This window comes from Pristiophorus japonicus, chromosome 2 (assembly GCF_044704955.1).
Source record: "Pristiophorus japonicus isolate sPriJap1 chromosome 2, sPriJap1.hap1, whole genome shotgun sequence".
In the NCBI taxonomy this organism is placed as follows: domain Eukaryota; kingdom Metazoa; phylum Chordata; class Chondrichthyes; family Pristiophoridae; genus Pristiophorus; species Pristiophorus japonicus.
In genome coordinates this window covers 242,338,591-242,357,398 of record NC_091978.1, presented here as the reverse complement: position 1 = coordinate 242,357,398, position 18,808 = coordinate 242,338,591, and the positions used below count along the sequence as shown (strand labels likewise).

At 47.0% G+C, this 18,808-nt stretch overlaps 1 protein-coding gene across 5 annotated transcripts in view; it reads right to left on the bottom strand.

The window, feature by feature from the left end:
• prdm5 (PR domain containing 5) overlaps positions 1–18,808 on the bottom strand; it is a 479,054-nt gene that overhangs the window by 181,999 nt on the left and 278,247 nt on the right. For 3 of the 5 annotated variants that reach the window (XM_070863981.1, XM_070863973.1, XM_070863988.1), the window contains one exon: positions 17,928–18,088. The exons of the other annotated variants lie outside the window; for them this stretch is intronic. In XM_070863981.1, coding sequence (XP_070720082.1) covers positions 17,928–18,088 — 161 coding nt within the window. The remainder of the gene's footprint in view (positions 1–17,927; positions 18,089–18,808) is intronic. 5 annotated transcript variants of the gene reach the window in all.

Below are 18,808 nucleotides of genomic sequence, written 5' to 3'. Positions count from 1 at the left end.
CAGTCATTTCCATAAGTAGGTTTAGGGGCTGAAACTGAGCCGGTGTTCCAGGTGGGTGCAGGGCGGAAGTGGCCTTCGGTCGGCTCGGCTGCCCCACCCAGTCATCAGCGTTGCTAAAGGGGAGGACTGCTGCGAACTCTGCATACTTGTAAGTTAGGTCCACTGGGCCACCAGGGAGGGTTTCAGCCAGGCCAGCGGCCTGGCACCCAAGAGGGGGTGCCGGGCTGCCTCGCCGAACCCATGGGCACCATTGTTGGGCTGACCTGGCCATCGGCCGACAAATAAAATAACATGGCGCCCATGGCAGTGCACCCTCCCCTTTAAGGGCGGATTATTTATACCGGCAGGGGAAAGCTGTCAATAGCACCGACCGACGGCGGCGCCACTCCCGTGGGGCAATTTGCCGCACAGGGCTGACAGGGGGTCGCCGCAAGTCGGCAGGGGGTCCACACATGCCCAACGGGGCAGGAGCATGGTCAGAGCGGTAGCGATTACTGCTGGAAAACCCAGGTACGGCAATTTCAAAGAATGTCTTACTCTGCACCGACTCGGCAGATCGTCATTACTGACCCGTGGCTGGCTGCCTCTTTGAGGCGGTCACTGCTCTTAAAAAAAGGGGCAATTTCAGCCACTTAATATTTATATTTATTCAGGTAACCTGGCTGGAGCAGTGTTAAAGCAGGTTTGTGCTAACATTTTCACATTTTGGTGTAAAATCAGAAGCAAATTAGTTGTTCCGCTACCTGCCTTAATAGGACATTACTGCTGCTCTCCGTGCTCAGTGAAATGACATCCCAAATGCCAAATTCTTACATTGACCATCGACTATAAAAACAAACCTCCAAAATGTTTTGATTTTCATGTTTTGCCCAATAATACTTAGGTCAAGTAAAGAAAGCTCGCTAATGCCCAAAATGAGAAACGTGCATGAGAAGGTATAAATAATAGCAAAAGTACTTTTGCAGAAGATGCTTCACAACCATGAAAATTAGTTGTTACCCAACCGATTCAAAATAACTTTGATTTTCGTCATGAGGCATTTTGTTGCCAAATAATTAAGGCAATCCCCCTTATAGAAATATACACTTGATAATAGGCCACACAGTGTTCGTCATTAGAAATTACTAGCTGAATGTTTGGTCTTCTGCCATCCCTGTTTGCATCCCAGAGGGGCGGCAATGGCGGCGGTAAGCACTTCCGGGTGAGCAGCCAGTGGCCAGCACCCCGCTGGGACTTTCGGTGCCGGTTTCGATGGGGTGCGGAGCATTACTGTCCGGAAGAGGTGAGCCGGTGTGCAACGCCCCTGGTTGTGACACCGGCTTTGTTTGCTGCCACCCGATCCGTAGCACCCTGTAGAGTGCCCTGCTGGGACCGCCTGTGAAAGTGGGCGGTCAGAGCTACAGTGGCTGCAGTGAGGTCAGTAATGGCGACCTCAGGTAAGTGTGATTGTTTTGTATTTATTTTTTTTGCGATTTATGTTGGAGTGGCGTGAGTTATTTATTGGAAATGTTTTTGGTGGGTTTTTATCAGGTTTTTTTTCCCCTCCAGGCCTCTCTTACAACGCTCCGACGCCGGCTGTTTAGCTCTGGATTTTCAGTTGCTCAGCCGACCGAGCGCCCTAAGAGCGATCGTAATGCCTCCCTCAGCGCTCTGCCTCACACTCAGGACCCAGCTGAAGAATTTTGCTGACTGAGGCACAAACTGTTCCTGGACGCAAACTTTACCGCCCCGAAATTAGCAGAACCTAAAATCCAGCCCTATATGTTTTCAATAATGTCATTTTTTAAAAAATATGATTGATATTTAAGAACTTGTTTTGTCTAAGATTGTACATGCCTGTTTATGTTCTATGGGCAAGTACAGAAGAGTTTTAATTGGCAGAAATATCTGCCATAAAATCTAATCTTGGCTGTTTTAGTATTTAACTGAACTACTTCAGGCAATAAAAAGATTACCCACATGAATAGCTGCAACTGATGATTAAGGCTTGACTAGTGCCAACCGGTCGTGCACATGTAACCATGCATAACATTAAAGATCTGGGTCTGGAGTTTCAGCTATGTTGCACTGTTTTTCAGCAAAAGATTGAGGAATTTTAAGTGCAAACAATGTCCAGTACTAACTGAGTTTCCGCAATCTTTTGCACTGGTTTAAAAAAACAGCAGGATGGAAGCCAGCCCCTCCACAAAACAGGCCATGCCCCCAGATTGAATTCATAACCATGGCAAGTTTCCACTAATTGCACTCATTTGCGGGCTTTCAAGGAACCAGTTCCTAAAATTAAGATTTTTTAAAATAATAGTTGCAAGGGCACCTTTTAAAAGCTTTTAAATATTAAAAATATTTAATTTACTAAGAAATTGACTACTGTACATCAATGAAACGAGTAAATGGTTCTATATAGTTTTTTAAAGTCATTTTAAGTCATTTCAAATCGGGATACTCACAGGTGGTGGTAGACACTCTTATTAAAAATCCTTGTTTTGTGATAAATCCATTTTCAGTTGCATTAATAAAATTGCACCAGGTTGCGAGGTACTCTTATATCAAGGAATATTTTTAATGCAAGAAAAAAAAACAATTACATTCTAAAACGCTGCCTGATTGCGCTGGTTCATTGCAGATCTTACGATATGCAAATGAGTTTAGGCAGAAACTTGAGCAAGAAACTCAATTCAGAAAATGTCCACAATTTTGAGCGCAACTTGTGCCCGGATTGTCAATTATACACAAAACAGAAACTCTACCCGCTGTTGTTTAGTGAAGTGCCAGTTAAGTGCTGTTGTTGGATAAGGATCATGTAGGTAACATTATCCATTTATCAATTAGGGGAGAATTTTGCGGGGGGATCAGCATGTGCGATCGCTGGCAGGTCGGGTGGGAAAATGTTTTTTTTTGACAGTGGGTCAACCTGCTACCAAAGGTCGGATCGGTCAGCGCGGAGCAGACCCAACACGCAGCGGCAGGGAAGGCAGTTCAGGTCATTGTAACCTTGTTAACAGTGGATTAAGAACTATTTTCAGCTCACCTTCAGAGTTTACCAGGTCCCCCACGGAGCCCACGCTGTTCGGGGATCACGTCAGGTAAGCATGTCGGGAGTTGAATGGCCATGGAATCATCTCATTACTTGACAGCTGCAAATGTGCTATAAAAGCTCCCATCTCACAGCTGTTCACTTTCCAAGCTCAGAAGCTGTTGCTTACTGCATTTAGAGGACAGATTGAGCTTTATGCAGGTTGCAAGTAGAAACATAGGGCTACAATTTCCCCAAAGCCCACTAGCGCCCGATTGCTGCCCAAAAAACCGTTACGGCTGGGAAGATTATCGCTGGCGAAACTTCCCCCCCGCAAATTTTTTAAATCTGCCCAGCAAAAAATATGGGCCTTGCACCCCCAATCTGGCCAAAAAAGTGCAATTTCGGCTGTATTGGACAGTGCCTAAAGAAAATGGGCAAAAAATTTAAAAATCTACAAAAATTTACACCGAGGCTACGGGTTGGGCCTAACACCAAAAAAGAATAACAATAATTTTTCAAAAAAACTAACTCAAAAATCCAAAAAATATGCCCAAGACACTTTTAAATTAAATCACCCCAACAGATTTTGAAAATAAATAGTAAAATCCAATCACTTACCTTTTCCTTGCAGACCTATTTACCTACCGCCCAGCTCCGCTGATCCACGTGGGCGGTTTAAAATTTTTTTTATATACTTACCTAATGGTCCCCGCTCAGCCAAAGATCGCATCAGGGCGATCTGTGGACGGTGCACGCCGGCGGGCTGCTCCCTAGCGGTACTTCGAAACCGACGGCGTGCCTCAGCTAAGGAATTTTTCACTGACCCGGTTCTCGCCCAAAACGGCCAATACCGTCGAGAAACCGGACAGCGAAAGAGTGCAAATTCAAGCCCATAGAAATTTACAGCGCAGAGGGAGGCCATTTAGGCCCATCATGTCTACTTGCAACCTGCATAAAGCTCTTTGTTGGCCAGCGTCGATAAGTATAAAAAAAATGTTTTAAACCGTCCACGATGATCAGCGGATAGCTAAAGAGCATCTGGCCCAACCAGTCCGCACCACACAACTGCAATACTCTATGTATCGCAACAATTTAAACTCCACCCCACCTGGAGCCATACAATCTCCTGGGAGAGGCAAAAAAAGATTAAAATGTGTTTGAAGCAAACTCTCTATCGTCACCTCACTGGAACAACCTCTCTTACCACTGACAGATCACTTCTGTCATCTCGAGTTCACCTGCCATCTATTACATCAGCATCGATGCCCTTGAAACTCTCTTACCTTGGTCCTCAGAATCCCACCATGATCAGCCCCAACTCCAGCAGTACTAGGCACACCAGCTAAAACACCAACCTTCACCACAATCAACTGATGCTGCACAAGGCACAGGGAATCAGCATCCGACCACAATACTGCCTGGGATGCCAACATGGCCTCATAATGGCCAGAATTACTTCATTTGACGCTGTACACCCTGGCTGCCACATGATGCGCCAGGTTGACACCACCCCACACCAACACCATAAAGCATCCCCACAATGCCCAAGCCATTTTTTCACACTTATCAGCATGGTGGGGAGGGGACCGTTATGTCTCAACATTCACTGCAACTCACTAACCCACTTCCAAAGATGCACACAGATCTGACCAAGAACCCAAAGTGTTGAAAATAAAGGTTTCAATGTTTGAAACCACATTAACAGAAATTTTACATGAACATAGCATAAACACCCAAGTGCCTACTCTTATGTGTTGTTAGTTAGTATGATTGCACTACGATGAGGGTGAGGATGAGGTGTGGCTAGTGAGATGGGGAAGTGATAATGTAGATAGAGAGGGATTGGTGGAGGTGCAAGGTAAGTTGGTATGAGTTAGGATGTACAGGAGTAGGGTAGAGAAGGCAGAGTGATGGAATTTGATGAGTGGCACAGCGGGTTGAGGTTGAGTGTGGCTTTGTAGTGATGTTTTGTGATCGACTGAGATCATTGAAAGATTTGCACCAGTGCTGCCTAACTACATCCCTGCTTCAGTCCTCCTGTGCAATGTGCAACCAGGCTGCATTGGTCACCTGGAGAGGTCCCATCTGCCCATTTGAAGGGAAGAGAACCTCCGTGTGCTGTGACTACCTCCACAAGCATATGGAGGAAGTCATGGGCGAGCCACAGGGGAACGGTAGCATAGTGGTTAAATTAGGGATGAATAAACCAGAGGCCCAGACTAATAATCCAAAGACGTGAGTTCAAATCCCACCACGGCAGCTGTAAAATTTAAATTTAGTTAATTAAATAAATCTGGAATAAAAAGGTAGTGCCAGTAATGGTGACCTCTATGTAACGCCAGACCCACAGCCCACAGCAATGTGGTTGACTCTTAACTGCCATCTGAAATGGCCTCACATGCCACTCAGTTGTAACAAACTACAGGAAACAATAATAATCAGAATAAAACTGGACAGACCACCTGGCATCGATTTTGGCACCAGTTTCAGACACGACAACGGCACACCCTGCCCAGTCGACCCTGCCCAGTCACTAACATCTGGCCACTTGTGCCAAAATTGGGAGAGCTGTCCCATAGACAAGTCAAGCAACAGCCTGACATAATCATACTCACAAAATCATACCTTTCAGCCAATGCTCCCAGTGTATGTCCTGTCCCACCGGCAGGACAAATCCACTTGAGGTATACAGTTGGGAGGGAGAGGCCCTGGGAGTCCTTAACATTGACTCCAGACCCGATGAAGTCTCATGGTTTCAGGTCAAGCATGGGCAAGAGAACCTCCTGTTGATTACCACCTACCGCCCTCCCTCAGCTGATGAATCAGTACTCCTCCATGTTGAACACCACTTGCAAGAAGTACTGAGGGTAGCAAGGGTACAGAATGTACTCTGGGTGGGGTACATCAATGTCCATCACCAATGGCTCGGTAGCACCACTACAGACCGAGCTGGCAGAGTCCTGATGGAAATAGCTGCCAGACTGGGCCTGCAGCAGATGGTGAGAGAACCAACAGGAGGGAAAAACCTACTTGACTAATCTGCCTGTCGCAGATGCATATGTCCATGACAGCATTGGTACCAACAACCACCGCAGTCACTGTGGAGACGACATGCCGTCTTCACACTGAAGATACTCTCAATCGTGTTGTGTGGCATGAACACTGTGCTAAATGGGATAGATTCAGAACAGATCTAGCAGCTCAAAACTGGGCATCCAGGAGGTGCTGTGAGCCATCAGCAGCAGCAGAATTGTACCCCACCATAATCTGTAACCTCATGGACCGGCATATCCCTCACTCTACCATTACTATCAAGCCAGGGGACCAACCCTGATTCAATGAGGAGTGCAGAAGAATATGCCAGGAGCAGCATCAGGTGTACCTAAAAATGAAGTACCAACATGGGGAAGCTGCAACACAGGACTACATGCATGCTAAACAGCGGAAGCAGCATACTATAAACCGAGCTAAGCGAACCCACAATCAACGGATCAGATCAAAGCGGTGCAGTCCTGCCACATCCAGTTCTGAATGGTGGTGGACAATTAAACAAATAACGCAAGTAGGAGGCACCATGAATATCCCCATCCTCAATGATGGTGGAGCCCAGCAGGCAAGTGCAAAAGACAAGGCTGAAACGTTTGCAACCATCTTCAGCCAGAAGTGTTGAGTGGATGATCCATCTCGGCCTCCTCCTGAGGTCCCCTCCACAGAAGCCATTCTTAGAAACATAGAAACATAGAAACATAGAAACATAGAAAATAGGTGCAGGAGTAGGCCATTCGGCCCTTCGAGCCTGCACCGCCATTCAATGAGTTCATGGCTGAACATTCAACTTCAGTACCCCATTCCTGCTTTCTCGCCATACCCCTTGATCCCCCTAGCAGTAAGGACCTCATCTAACTCCTTTTTGAATATATTTAGTGAATTGGCCTCAACAACTTTCTGTGGTAGAGAATTCCACAGGTTCACCACTCTCTGGGTGAAGAAGTTCCTCCGCATCTCGGTCCTAAATGGCTTACCCCTTATCCTTAGACTGTGACCCCTGGTTCTGGACTTCCCCAACATTGGGAACATTCTTCCTGCATCTAACCTGTCTAACCCCGTCAGAATTTTATATGTTTCTATGAGGTCCCCTCTCATTCTTCTGAACTCCAGTGAATACAAGCCCAGTTGATCCAGTCTTTCTTGATAGGTCAGTCCCACCATCCCGGGAATCAGTCTGGTGAACCTTCGCTGCACTCCCTCAATAGCAAGAATGTCCTTCCTCAGGTTAGGAGACCAAAACTGTACACAATACTCCAGGTGTGGCCTCACCAATGCCCTGTACAACTGTAGCAACACCTCCCTGCCCCTGTACTCAAATCCCTTTGCTATGAAGGCCAACATGCCATTTGCTTTCTTAACCGCCTGCTGCACCTGCATGCCAACCTTCAATGACTGATGTACCATGACACCCAGATCTCTTTGCACCTCCCCTTTTCCTAATCTGTCACCATTCAGATAATAGTCTGTCTCTCTGTTTTTACCACCAAAGTGGATAACCTCACATTTATCCACATTATACTTCATCTGCCATGCATTTGCCCACTCACCTAACCTATCCAAGTCGCTCTGCAGCCTCACAGCATCCTCCTCGCAGCTCACACTGCCACCCAACTTAGTGTCATCCGCAAATTTGGAGATACTACATTTAATCCCCTCATCTAAATCATTAATGTACAGTGTAAACAGCTGGGGCCCCAGCACAGAACCTTGCGATACCCCACTAGTCACTGCCTGCCATTCTGAAAAGTACCCATTTACTCCTACTCTTTGCTTCCTGTCTGACAACCAGTTCTCAATCCATGTCAGTACACTACCCCCAATCCCATGTGCTCTAACTTTGCACATCAATCTCTTGTGTGGGACCTTGTCGAACGCCTTCTGAAAGTCCAAATATACCACATCAACTGGTTCTCCCTTATCCACTCTACTGGAAACATCCTCAAAAAATTCCAGAAGATTTGTCAAGCATGATTTCCCTTTCACAAATCCATGCTGACTTGGACCTATCATGTCACCTCTTTCCAAATGCACTGCTATGACATCCTTAATAATTGATTCCATCATTTTACCCACTACCGATGTCAGGCTGACCGGTCTATAATTCCCTGTTTTCTCTCTCCCTCCTTTTTTAAAAAGTGGGGTTACATTGGCTACCCTCCACTCCATAGGAACTGATCCAGAGTAAATGGAATGTTGGAAAATGACTGTCAACGCATCCACTATTTCCAAGGCCACCTCCTTAAGTACTCTGGGATGCAGTCCATCAGGCCCTGGGGATTTATCGGCCTTCAATCCCATCAATTTCCCCAACACAATTTCCTGGCTAATAAGGATTTCCCTCAGTTCCTCCTCCTTACTAGACCCCCCGACCCCTTTTATAACCGGAAGGTTGTTCGTGTCCTCCTTCGTGAATACCGAACCAAAGTACTTGTTCAATTGGTCCGCCATTTCTTTGTTCCCCGTTATGACTTCCCCTGATTCTGACTGCAGGGGACCTACATTTGTCTTTACTAACCTTTTTCTCTTTACATATCTTCAGCTAATTCAACATGTGATATCAAGAAACGGCTGAGTGCACTGAATACAGCAAAGGATCTGGGCCCCGACAACATCCTGGCTGTGGTGCTGAAGACTTGTGCTCCAGAACTAGCCACGCCTCTAGCCAAGCTGTTCCAGCACAGCTACAGCACTGGCACCTCCCGGAAAATGTGGAAAACTGTCCAGGTATGTCCTGTCCACAAAAAAGAGAAATCCAATCCGGCCAATTACCGCCCTATCAGTCTACTCTCAATTATAAGTAAATCGATGGAAGGTGTCGTCGACAGTGCTACCAAGCAGCACTTACTTATTAATAACCAGCTCAACGATGCTCAGTTTGGGTCCGGCCAGGACCACTCGGCTCCAGACCTCATTGCACCTTTGGGCCAAACGTGGACAAAAAAGCTGAATTCCAGAGGTGAGGTGAGAGTGACTGCTCTTGACATCAAGGGAGCATTTGACCGAGTATAGCATCAAGGAGCTCTAGTAAAATTGAAGCCAATCATAAATTCAGAGGGCTAGATTTTCACCTTCATTTTCGGTGGTTTTCTCAGCGGTACAGCTGTTTTTGGGAGTGAAACCGCCTGCCGAAAGTTTCCCCCTTACTTTTTGAATGGTACCGCCCAAATCTTGAAGTGCCCGCTGGGAGCAAACCGCCAACGTGCACCGCCGAGAAAATTGCCAGGGTGTAAATTTGGCCCCAACAGAAGCCCGTCCAGATTGCCGAGGGAACAGCCCTGTGAAAGCTGTTCATTTAGTTTTGCATTTAACCACTGAGAAACCGCTGAGAATATTGGTGCAAAATCCATTTTCTCAGCAGGCGATTATTTTTAACTTAATTATGGAAATTCTCACCAGCGTTAGCTGCAAAACGTTAGCGGTTTTTCTGTGCAGGAAATTGAGAGTTGAGGGGCTCTCAGGAAGGTCTAGCCCATAGAAAATTACAAAACAGAAGGAGGCCATTTGGCCCATCATGTCTGTGCCGGTCGAGAAAGAACTATCCAACCAATCCCACCTTCCAGCACTAAGTCTGTAGCCCTGTAGGTTATGGCTCTTTAAATGCACATCCAAATACCTTTTAAATATGATGAGGGTTTCTGCCCCGATCACCCTTTCAGGCAGTTAGTTCCAGACTCCCACCCTCTAGGTGAACAAATGTTTCCTCATCTCCCCTCTAATTTTTGTACCAACTACTTTAAATTTATGCCCCTTGGTTATTGACCCCTCTGCTAAAGGGAAATATGTAATTTCTATCCACTCTATCTGGGCCCCTCATAATGTTATACCCCTCAATTAAATCTGCCACCGGCCTCCTCTGTTCCAAGGAAAACAACCCCAGCCTATCCAATTTTTCCTCATAGCTGAAGTTTTCCAGTCCTGGCAACATCCTCGTAAATCTCCTCTGCACCCTTTCTAGTGCAATCACATCCTTCCTGTAGTGTGGTGACCAGAACTGCATGCAGTACTCAGGGTCTGGCCTAATTAATGTTGTATACAGTTCAAGCGTAACTTCTCTGCTCTTATATTCTATGCCTCAGCTAATAAAGGAAAGCATTCAGAATGCTCTTTTTTACTACCTTATCAACCTGTCCTGCAACCTTTCAGGGTCTTTGGCTATATACTCCAAGGTCCTTCTGTTCCTCCACACCTCTCAGTATTGTTCCATTTATTGTGTATTCCCTTGCCTTGTTGCACCTCTCCAAATGCATTACCTCAATGGGAATCAGGGGGGAAACTCTCCACTGGCTGGAGTCATACCTAGCACAAAGGAAAATGGTGTTTGTTGGAGATCAATCATTCCAGCCCCAGGACATCGCTGCAGGAGTTCCTCAGGTCAGTGTCCTCAGCCCAATCATCTTCAGCTGCATTGTCATTCCCTCCATCGTAAGGTCAGAAGTGGGGATGTTCGCCGATGATTGCACAGCGTTCAGTTCCATTCACAACTCCTCAGAAAATGAAGCAGTCCGTGCCCGCATGCAGCAAGACCTGGACGACATTCAGGGCTGATATGTGGCAAGTATCATTCACACCAGAAAAGTGCCAGGCAATGACCATCTCCAACCTGCGAGAGTCTAACCACCTCCCCTGATATTCAATGGCATTACCATTGCTAAATTCCCCCACCATCAACATGCTGGGGGTCACCATTGACCAGAAATTTAACCGGACCAGCCACATAAATAAAGTGGCAACAAAAGCGGGTTAGAGGCTGGGTATTCTGCAGTGAGTGTCTCACCTCCTGACTGCCCAAAGCCTTTCACCATCTGCAAGGCACAAGTCAGGAGTGTGATGGAATACACTCCACTTGCCTGAATGAGTGCAGCTCCAACAACACTCAAGAAGCTCGACACTGTTATGTATGCAACACCTTGTAACCAGCATTCTACCGCCACCAGAGGGTGCATCTGTTGGGAGTCCCAAGGGATCCCAGCATATAAGCAGGCCTCCCGTGCTGTGCGAGCACTCTGGAGTCAGAATAAAGAGACTAAGGTCACACTTACTCAAGTCTACAGTACTCAGTCACATTGCTTTATTTGAGAGATAACATCTGGCGATGAGTAATAGATAACGAACCATCACGCGAAAATGCAGAGAACTGTTAGTATCCTGGAGAAATTCTCAAAAGGTGACGATTGGGAAGCCTTCGTGGAGCGACTCGACCAATACTTCGTGGCCAACAAGCTGGAAGGTAATGAGAACTCTGCCAAACGAAGGCCGATCCTTCTCACCATCTGCAGGGCAACAAACTATGGCCCCATGAAGAATCTTCTTGCTCCGGTGAAACCAACAACCAAATCGTATGAAGAACTGTGCACGCTGGTCCGGGAGCACCTAACTCCGAAGGAGAGTGCTCTGATGGCAAGGTGTCGATTTTATACATGTCAACGGTCTTAAGGCCAGGAAGTGGCGAGCTACGTCGCCGAACTAAGGGACCTTGCAGAACATTGCAAATTCGGTGGATTCCTGGAGCAAATGCTAAGAGACGTCTTTGTGCTTGGCACTGGCCATGAGGTTATCCTTCACAAAATATTGACTGTTGAAACACAGAACCTGAACAAAGCAATAACGACAGCCCAGGCATTTATGTCCACCAGCGATAACACCAAACAAATTTCACAGCATAAAGATGCATCGGCAAGTACTGTACACAAAGTAACGTCATTTTCAGACAGGAATGCATATGGCAGAACATAGAAAGTGCACGACCTCAGATGACTCAGAGTCTGCCTTCAATCGTGAATGCGAGGCAATTAATACCTTGTTGGCGCTGCGGAGGTGATCATCAAGCCCATCAATGCTGCTTCAAACACTATGCGTGCAAAGGCTGTGGAACAATGGGACACCTCCAGTGAATGAGCAGACGAGCTGCAAACCCTGCAAACCACCACATAGCAGAGGAAGAGCAATCCATGGCAGAACTAGAGACTCGAACTGAGGAGGCAGAAGTGTACGGGGTACACACCTTCACCACGAAATATCCACCGATCATGTTAAAAGTTGAACTGAACGGAATTCCAGTATCCATGGAATTGGACACGGGTGCGAGTCAGTCTATCATGTGCAAAAAGCCTTTGAGAGGCTGTGGTGCAACAAGGCACAAAGGCCCAAGCTGAGCCCTATTCATACCAAGCTGAGAACTTACACTAAAGAGTTGATCCCTGTAATTGGCAGTGCAGCAGTAAAAGTCTCCTATGATGGAGCGGTGCACGAACTCCCACTATGGATTGTACCAGGAGATGGCCCCACACTGTTCGGCAGAAGCTGGCTGGAGAAAATCCGCTGGAACTGGGACGACATTCGAGCGTTCTTGTCCATCGACGACGCCTCATGTGTCGAGGTTCTGAGCAAGTTTCCGTCGTTGTTTGAGCCAGGCATCGGAAGTTTCTCGGGGGCGAAGGTGCAGATCCACTTGATTTCCAGTACACGACCCATCCACCACAAGGCACGTGCGGTGCCATACATGATGCGAGAGAAAGTGGAGATCGAGCTGGACAGGCTGCAACGAGAGAGCATCATCGCACCGGTTAAGTTCAACGAGTGGGCCAGTCCAATTGTTCCAGTTCTCAAGGGCGATGGCACGGTCAGAATTTGTGGGGACTATAAAGTAACGATTAACCGTTTTTCGCTGCATGACCAGTACCCGCTACCCAAGGCAAACGACCTATTTGCGACGCTGGCAGGAAGAAAGACGTTCACCAAGTTGGACCTGACCTCGGCCTACATGACAGAGAATCTTCGAAAGGCCTCACCTGCATCAACACGCACAAAGGTCTGTTCATCTACAATAGATGCCCGTTTGGGATTCGATCGGCCGCGGCTATTTTTCAAAGGAACATGGAGAGTCTGCTAAAGTCGGTTTCGCGCACCGTGGTTTTCCAGGACGACATATTGATAACAGGTTCTAAGTCGGCTAGATCGTGCGGGACTCAGGTTGAAATGCTCAAAGTGTGTTTTCTGGCGCCAGAGGTCGAGTTCATAGGGAGAAGAATCACGGCAGACGGCATCAGACCCACCGACGCCAAAACAGAGGCCATCAAGAATGCACCGAGACCACAGAACGTGACGGAGCTGCGGTCGTTTCTGGGACGCCTCAATTATTTTGGTAATTTCCTACCCAGGTTAAGCACCTTGCTAGAACCTCGATATCTGTTGCTACGCAAGGGAGATGACTGGGTATGGGGGAAATCACAAGAGACTGCTTTTGAGAAAGCCAGAAATCTGTTATGTTCCAACAAACTGCTTGTTCTGTTTAATGCTAGCTTGCGATGCATCTTCGTACGGGGTCGGGTATGTGTTACAACAAGCAAACGATTCGAGAACATTGCAACCGGTCACTTATGCATCCAGGAGTTTGTCCAAGGCTGAAAGGGTCTACAGCATGATTGAAAAAGAAGCTTTGGCATGCGTTTACGGGGTGAAAAAAATGCACCAGTATCTGTTTGGGCTTAAGTTCGAGTTACAAACTGACCATAAGCCGCTCATATTGCTATTCTCAGACAGCAAATGGATTATTACCAATGCCTCTGCTTGCAACCAAAGATGGGCGTTCATGCTGTCTGTATATAATTATGTAATTCGCCACAGGCCAGGCACAGAGAACTGCACTGATACTCTCAGTCTGCTGCCATTGCCACCACCGGGGTGGAAATGGCACAGCCTACAGACTTGCTCTTGGTGATGGATGCATTTGAAAATGAAAAGTCACCCGTTACGGCCCACCAGATCAGGACCTGGACTAGCCAGGATCCTTTACTGTCCCTTGTAAAAAACTGTGTCCTCCATGGGAGCTGGTCCAGTGTCCCAGCGGAGATGCATGAAGAGATCAAGCTGTCTAGCGGCGCAAAGACGAAATGTCCATACAGGCGGTCTGCCTTTTGTGGGGTAATCGTGTCGTTTTGCCTAAGAAAGACAGGGAAACGTTCATACGTGTCCTACACAGTACCCACCCAGCCATAGTAATGATGAAAGCTATAGCCAGATCCCATGTGTGGCCAGACCTGGCATCGACTCAGATTTGGAGTCTTGCATGCGCCATTGCAACACTTGCTCTCAACTGAGCAATGCACCCAGAGAGGCACCGCTAAGTTTGTGGTCATGCTCCTCCAAACTGTGGTCTAGGATCCACGCTGACTTCGCTGGCCCGTTTCGAGGCAAAATGTATTTGGTTGTTGTGGATGCTTATTCAAAATGGATTGAGTGTGTAATAATGTCTGTAAGTACGTCCACTGCCACCATCGAAAGCCTACGAGCCATGTTTGCCACGCACGGCATGCCTGATGTCCTTGTCAGCGACAATGGGCCGTGCTTCACCAGCGCTGAATTCAAGAAATTCATGATCCACAATGGGATCAAGCACGTCACATCTGCCCCGTTCAAGCCCGCATCTAACGCCAGGCAGAATGGGCAGTCCAAACTATTGTGTTCCTAACACAGATGAGACTGCACACAGGGAGGTTAAAGTAACAGTGACCTCAGTCTTTATTAAGAATTCCAAAGTGAGGAACAGGCCTCGGACACGTTTGCCAGAGCGGCAGCAATCTAAATTGCAGAGGTGGCTGAGGTAATTTAGATGATTATTAGGTACTTGTCAGACTCTTAAACCTCTTTTCAACCCTACTTTTCAAATTTCTCTGGGATCACACAGCTCGAGAACCATATCTGTGAACCCGAGGTGGAGGTTGAGTGCCCATTGATCTAGCTGATTAGTGCACAGCATGGAAAGTACAATAAAATTTCCCACCTGACACCTAGTCATTTTCTGAAAGCAAATGCTTTTGATGACAGCACACATTTAGCTTTCTAGCGGTTGCAAGTCTTTTCAGCAAAGTTGGGATCCACTGTCACCTCATTGATAGAGATGACAAGCAATCGGTTCCACTTGACCTGCCATCTATTCCATCAGCATGGGTCCATTTATATTGTCTCATCTTGGTCCTCAGAATCGCTCCACAATGAGCCCCAACACCAGGCACACCAGCAATAACACCATCACCAACCGTCTCCTCAACCACCTGATGCTGCACAGCACAGATGGCATCAGTGCAGGGCTGCACCGCACAGGAGGTGATACTCCCAACACAGAGTACACAGGCAGAGGATGAGCTTCTTCAACGTGACTGAACAGCAGTGCCAAAGGAGGCTCAGGCTATCAAGCCAAGTCGTCGCAGACATTTGCACATTGCTGGAGCAAGACCTGTAGCCCAGAGGACCTAGTGAACACACCTTATCAGTGGCTGTCAAAGTCACCAGCGCCCTCAACTCCTTCGCCTCAGGCTCCTTCCAGGGATCTGCAGCAGACATTTGGGGCATCTTGTAGTCGACCGCCCACAGATGCATCACCCACGTGACCGATGCCCTCTTTGATGAGTCAGGCAATGATATCAACTTTGTCACTGATGAAGCCAGTGTTACTGAGCGGGAGCTCGGCTTTGCCACTCTGGCTGGCTTCCTATTGGTACAGGGCATCATCGACTGCACACATATGGCCATCGGGGCATCCTTTCATTACCCAGAAATCTTTGTCAACCGCAATGTGCAGCTCACCTCCTACCATCGTAACATCATCATGCATATGTCCGCCAAATTCCCTGGCAGCGGTCACGACTTTTTCATTCTGCGCCAGTCCACGCTCCCTCAGCTCTTTGCTCCTCCAAACAGACTTTGCAGCTGGAGGCTTGGCGACAAAGGCTATCCATTGAAGACATGACTCATGCCACCCTTGAGGAGGCCAAGTACTGAGGCCCAGGAGAGATTTAATGAAAGCCACATTTCCACCAGATGTGTCAGAGAACAGACAATAGGTTTTCTCAAAATGCACTTCAGATGCCTTGACAGATCTGGAGGAGCCCCTTAGTACACACCAGCCAGGGTCTCCAGAATCATCGTGGTCTGCTGCGTCCTGCACAATATAGTGTAGCAGCGAGGATTAGTGCTGCGTGAGGAGCAAGGCTCTGAGCACACAGCCTCTTCACAGGAGGAGGAGGAGGAACCTGCGATCCCACCAGCACTCGAGCAAATGGCTACCCGGGAGGCCAGGGATGGCCTCATCATGGCCAGATTTACTTAACTTCAGGCATTACACCCATATGCCTGCTGCGCCAGGTTCACACCACCCCACAGCAACATCATAAAGCATCCTTACAATGACCAAGCCATTGCTGGAGGTAAGATTATGTCTCACCGTTCACTCCAACTCAATAAGCCACTTCCAAAGTTGCACACAAATTTGTCCATGACCAGAAAGTGGTGAAAAAAAATATTTTTTCTATGACATCACAGTAACGGAAACTTTACACAAACATTTATTGAAACACCGAAGTGGTTACCCTTGTGCATCTACCTGTGTTTCATCTTTCTCTTACGCGTGCTTTTACGAGGTGCTACCCCTGTGGATTCAACAGAGGTAAAGGCTATCTGCTCACTTCCCTACTGCAACCGCATAGACACTTTCGGCAGACATCCTCTGGGTTTTGAAGCCTGTGAGGGCCCTGCCACAGTCTGCTCCTCCTGCAACTGTGCAGGGGCAGACTCAGTCATCACGATCCGAAAAGCCATCTGGGGCTCTGACTGAGGGGGACAACGGGGGAGAAGTTTGAGCACTTTGAGAGGAGCACCCACTTTCATGTTCCCTCTCACCATCATCCCTCTCATGGGCCACTCACACTTCCCTGCTAGCAAGGAGCTGGAGAGCATGGGGATGTGATAATATAGATAGACAGAGAGAGGGATGGGTGGAGGTGCAAGGTATGTTGGTGTGAGTAATGATGTGAAGGAATAGGGTTGGGAAGCTAGAGTGATGGGGATGTGATGAGAGGCACAGCTGGATAAAGTTGAATGTGGCTTTGCACTCACCTTTCCTGATGTAATGAGATCATTGAAACATTTCCGGAACTGCACCCAGGTCCTCCTGAAAGCATCCCTGCTATTGACCTCTTCTCAGGCTCCTTTGGTCTGCTGGGGAGGTCTCTCCTGCCTATCAGAAGAGAAGAGGACCTCCCTCCATGCTCTCACTCCCCCCACAAGCATATGGAGGGAGTCATCGGAGAACCTGGGTGCAGCCCTCTGTCTCTGTGCAGTCATGTTTGCTAGTCTTTCCAACTCTCCAGTGGTCCAGTGCAGTACCTGCACAATCCTAGATGAACCTTCAAATGCAATGTGGCCATGGTTCCTTTAAATACCGACTGAAAATGTGTCATCGATGATGTCATCAGACCCGCATCATTTAATAGGCTCCATTAAGGGAAAGTCGCTCTCAGGACCGAGATGAAAGGACCGAGCAGGCTCGAGAGGCCGTATGACCTACTCCTGCTCCTATTTCTTATGTTAACAGGGTCGTGACCCACCACGGGTACCGCTCAAACTGACCCGCCCAGGTACAGAAAATTCCGCCCTATTCTTCAAAAGTAATTCATTGACTGTGAAGCATCTTGGTAGGAGACGAAGAGGTGAAAGGCACAATATAAATTCTTTTAACATGGCACCTCTCCAGTTGAGATTTGTCAAATTCTCAGTTTCTTTGATTATTTTAAGGAAATGGTTACAACAGGAAAGACATTCCATGACATAAATCCGAGCTCAGGTTGCTCAGCTTCAGATGAGTTAATGCTTCAGTGTGGACCCTTTGTCAAAAAGCACAAAGTGTCCTCACCCAAAAAGCGAATTTATCTCTACCCTTCACAGATGCAGCCTTACCTGCAAATGTGGCCTTACCTGCAGAGTGTATCCAGCATTTTCTGTTTATGGTTCAGATTTCCAGCATCTTAAGTATTATTTATTTTTTGTTTATCAAACAGTAATATCCTGATTACTGTAAGATCTCACATACCTTTTTATGACTCTTCAGCACGGAGGGAGTCACAAAGGCTTTGTCACATAGATCACATTTGTATTTCTTGTGCCCATCATGCACTACTTGAATGTGAACATTTAAGGTATCCTTCCTCTTGAATGTTGCATCACAGTGATCACATTTGAAAGTTCGTTCACCTGGACAATAACAAAAAAGGTAACTTGTTACGTCTGCCTGGATAAATAAATACAATCAGTAGAACCTGGAAAAAAACAGAGAAAGAAAGAAACAAATAGCAAGGGAGAGAAAATGAGAGAGAACAAGAAAAGATCATGATGCTAGAAAGCAAAAAAGAAGCAATTTGCATTTATATAGTGATCATCATGCGCTTAGGATATTGCAAAATGCTTCACAGACAGTGGATTACTTTGGAAGTACAATAATGATGGTCAATTTGCATAAACAGCAAATGAGATGATTGCTCAGTTAATCTATTTCTGGTGCTGCTGATTGAATGAGGAATGTTGGCCACTGGAAGAACTTTCTGTTCTTCTTTAAGCCATTGGATCTTTTATGTGCACATGAACTACCAGAATAAGCAGATGGGCCCCGGTTCAATATCACATCTAAAAATCAGCACTTCCAACAATGCAGCCCTCCCTTTGCAAAGGGGCTAATGAAGGTCTAAGTGTCCTGGCATATGTTGGGGGTCAAGGCCAGGATCCAGGCAGGTACCTGAAGGTAGGCCCCACTTTACATAGAATTACATAGAATGTACAGCAAAAAACCATTTAGCCCAACCAGTCCATACCGGCATTCCTGCTCCATTCGAACCTCCTCCCATCCTTCCTCATCTAACACTATCAGCATAACCCTCTATTCCCTTCTTTCTCATATGCTTATCCAGTTTCCCCTTA